The sequence below is a fragment of the Ostrinia furnacalis genome, unplaced genomic scaffold (assembly GCF_004193835.3).
Source record: "Ostrinia furnacalis isolate ACB-3 unplaced genomic scaffold, ASM419383v2 OfSCF0861, whole genome shotgun sequence".
Classification (NCBI taxonomy): Eukaryota; Metazoa; Arthropoda; class Insecta; order Lepidoptera; family Crambidae; genus Ostrinia; species Ostrinia furnacalis.
Genome location: NW_021131100.1, coordinates 47,489 through 51,616, shown reverse-complemented (window position 1 = coordinate 51,616; position 4,128 = coordinate 47,489). Strand labels below are relative to the sequence as shown.

The 4,128-nt window shown below is 41.5% G+C and overlaps 1 protein-coding gene across 1 annotated transcript; it reads left to right on the top strand.

Moving 5' to 3' along the window:
- Positions 1–2,550: 2,550 nt before the first annotated feature.
- LOC114350299 (uncharacterized) lies at positions 2,551–3,114 on the top strand (the record flags this gene model as incomplete). Its single annotated transcript, XM_028301035.1, has 1 exon — positions 2,551–3,114. A coding segment is annotated over exon 1 (564 nt), but the record flags the coding sequence as incomplete, so codon positions are not given.
- Between the last annotated feature and the right edge of the window lie 1,014 nt (positions 3,115–4,128).

Below are 4,128 nucleotides of genomic sequence, written 5' to 3'. Positions count from 1 at the left end.
TCGCTTGTTGTGTGTGGCCTTGATTTCTTCTTCTTCTTATTCGTTACGCTCTTGGCAGAGCGGTCGTGGTCACGTTGAGGCGTTGTTCACATCGGTTGTAGAGGCGGATACAACTCTCCGCACGATCTCCCTCCATCTCTCTCTATTGGCAGACTGTCTGGTGCAGTCACATAAGCCATCTCCCACTGCTGCTTTCACTTGATCGGTCCTGCGCATTGGTGGTGACCTGCCACGCGATTTAGTTTTAGCTTTCTTTCGGGTTACTTGAAAATCAATTGACTAGATCTTGCTATGGGCTATACACCTTGGTATTGTGTAACTACAATGGAACTTAAAAAATAAAACACAAATGTCTAGATTTTGTTACAGATTCACTTTGTTTTAGTCTTTGGTCTCAGTTCTTTAATCAGTTCATTTTAGTTCACTGCCTAGTGGATGCAATAATGTGACAATATTATAGGTACATACAACATATCCGGTTGGTCAGGCCATTAAAATAGGTAGTAAAGGTATGCCTTACCTCTGATATGAAATAAACCACGCAAATAAATAATTTTTGTTCAAAATCTGAACGTGGCAACCCTGTAATACAAAGGTAAAAGAAATATTTTTTCAAATTTTAACGCATAACAGTCAAAAATAAATATTTAAGGTCGTAAAATATTGATGCTGATAAATAGTCATGAAACGAATTGAAGAACAACAATGGAAAATAATAATTGAAACGCATTTGTGTAATAATTGATGTGTTAATATCTCACAAAAGGAGTTTTCGTAATGGAACGTATAAATTACGAAGAAAAATAAATCCGTTCGTGGAACGCGTGGGTAACGTATTTTTGAACCGTTTCCGTTTATCGTACGAGATTACACCGAATGATCTTTGGGATTCGTTTGATGATATAAGTAAATGGACTTTACCTGTCTAGCTTACAAGTTTATTAATCATATATTGTAAATTAGAAAGTTTCGTTCGTTTATTAATCTTTTCAGCATCAGCCGATGTGTTGACCTGAAGTGGTGGTATTTAGCTTATGTTTTAGACCTGTAATAACCTGAATATGATTAAGGCAATTACAGGGCACATTGCCATCCTAGACTGCATGTCTGTTGGGGTTGGGAACCCAACAACGCGCGGGAGGAGACGTGCGGGCGGCGTACGATGACTAACGTCACCTCGGGCCGACAGCGTCATCATCGGCTGCGCTCGGGTCGTTGTCGATTTCGATAATTTAGACTGTGTGCTAATATTCTGATCAATAATCTATGTAGGTACCTACAACATTTTAAAGTTACATCAAAATCCTAGAAGTACCTACTTTTTGCGTGAATAAGTAACAAACATCCATCTATACTCAAACGGACCCGTATACTCAATATGCCGGGTGTCAGAGGCCGTCACCGTATAAATATGTCACGGGTGCCATAAACCGCCTCCGAAAGGAACCCATGAGTTATAGTTTTTGTAAGTGGCCAAAATGATAAATGTACTCAGTAACCTGCCTAATGGATTTATTTTGTACTTCCTGTAAGTTTGGTGATTACAGTAATGGCAGGTAATCATTATGTCTTCCGTTGAAATTAACTATGTTGTTATGATTTTAACGACGGTCTAGTTTGAAGTCACGGGTTCGGATCCCAAAAGGGTAATGCTTTGATGAGCTTGACTCGTACCTGCAACAGACAGACGTGCGACTGCTTTATGTTATGTTAGTTTGATGAATGTGAATAAACATTGACTATTACGATGTATTCGCAATAAAAAAAACATCAATTTGCTTTTTTTCGTTCGTTCGTTCGTTTGACGTCCACTGCTGGACAAAGGCCCCCCAAAGATTTCCACAAAGACCGGTCCTGCGAGTCCAGATCGTCGGTCCACCTAGTGGGAGGCCAGCGCACGCTTTGCTTCATAATCCTGTATTATTAAGTACCTATATTAAACCTATATCTAAGTATGTTATTAATCCCTATGGAAAAAAGTAGTTATTGGACGTGTCCATCTTTAGAAAACGAATGACTGGTGTAGGTACACATTAATCAGAGTAATAAATTAACAGAGCGTATTAAAATGAACAGAGCGTATTGAGTAGCGTCCTGCGTTCCCACATCATTGCCCAATACAATTAACAATAGGAAACAATAGTTATACTGTTCCTTGTATGTGTCGGCGGCTGAGCCCGCCAGTTTTATTTTAGTCGCAATTACACCTTTAAAGAAATCACATGTTTTACTGTTCCAACCTTCTGACGTACGTTTTGTGGACTTAACAATAATATACCTGAATATAACGTATATTAATATAATTACGTACATCGGGTATATAAAATTAACGTACATTGGTGACCCCGACGTGATCATTACGTATACAGTGTATCAATACGCCCGACGTGATCATTACCTATACAGTGTATGAATACGCCCGACGTGATCATTACGTATACAGTGTATCAATACGCCCGACGTGATCATTAGGTATACAGTGTATAAATACGTACATTGGTGACGCCAGTTGAACATTTTTTTTTACGTTTTGGACAGTGCATTGTGGATATGAATCCTCAAGACGGACCCGCACCTATTTACGCCGCGCCTAATACGCCGGCGCCTTCTTTAGCGGCACCGCCCGCACAGGCGTCGACGGAGACGGAGACTTTGGCGAGTATAAGTGTTTCGTCAAGGATACCTGATTTTTGGTCAGACCAACCGCGACTCTGGTTTGTCCAATTTGAGGCCGTAGTAGAATCGCAACGACTAGGAGATGTAACAAAACAAAACTTAGTCGTTACCAAACTCAGCAAATCTGCCATACAACAAGTCAGCGACCTGCTGCTGTCACCACCACAAGAAAGACGATATCAGACATTGAAGGACCGTCTGTTACAAGTGTTTGAAGAGTCTGAGACGCGGCAATTTCAAAAGCTTTTGGGGGAAATGGAACTGGGCACCCAAAAGCCATCGCAACTTCTCCGTCGGATGAGAGACTTGGCTAGAAACAAACTACCAGACTCCACGCTACAAATAATGTGGACCAGACACTTGCCGTCAGCAGTTCAGGCTGTTCTTGCTGTCACCGAGGTCAAGGACTTGGAGAGCTTGGCAACGGTGGCGGACAAGGTTATGGAGGCAACCAGGCCAGAATATACAGAAATAGCCGAAATGAAAACCTCCACGCCGGGAAGCATTCACGAATTATCGGAAATGATTAACCGACTGCAAGTGGAAGTCGCTGAGTTACGCCGGTCCAGAACACCTCAACGACAGGAGTGCTCAACTGCGCGAGGGAGAACAAGCCGATCGGGTCAGCGCGACGTGAGTATGTCCCGAAAAAAACCAAATTGGTTATGTTTTTATCATCACCGTTACCGTGCTAAGGCTGTGAAGTGCGTCGAGCCTTGCAATTGGAAGGGGGCTAAACCGACATCTACGCAGGGAAACTAGACGCGATACAGCCGGTGGCGGGGGCAAGTATCGAATCGCATAATAACCGCCTTTGTGTTTTCGACCGAAATAGCAGACTAAAGTTTTTAATTGATACGGGTGCCAACGTATCTGTGATTCCTGCAGTTAAAAAGTGTGTGTCTTCGCTTTCAGATGATTGTAATTATAAGTTATATGCTGCAAATGGTACTGAAATTAAGACATATGGTATGCGTACTCTTGTTTTAAATTTAAATCTAAGGAGAGCATTTAGATGGACTTTCATTATAGCGGACGTAAAGCAGCCAATTATTGGGGCAGACTTTTTAAGCCATTTCAAACTGTTAGTTGATTTACACGCGCGAAAATTAAAGGACCAAGTTACCAATCTAAATGTTCTCGCTTCGATTATTTCACAGGAAAGTAACGATGAGTCATCTATTAAGACCGTGGATAATACTAACGAATGGCATGAATTATTATTAAATTATCCAGATTTAACCAAACCTGTATCGTATAAAGAGACGCCTAAACACTCAGTATGTCACTATGTAGAGACATCCGGTCCCCCGGTCTATACGAAGGCTAGGCCTCTACCTCCGGATAGGTACAAACGGGTCAAGGATGAATTTAAACGNCTTGCGCATTGCTTGTAATTTCACAATGGACCAAGTGCTCAATTTGATTGAGCGTATTGTCTCTAGATATTTT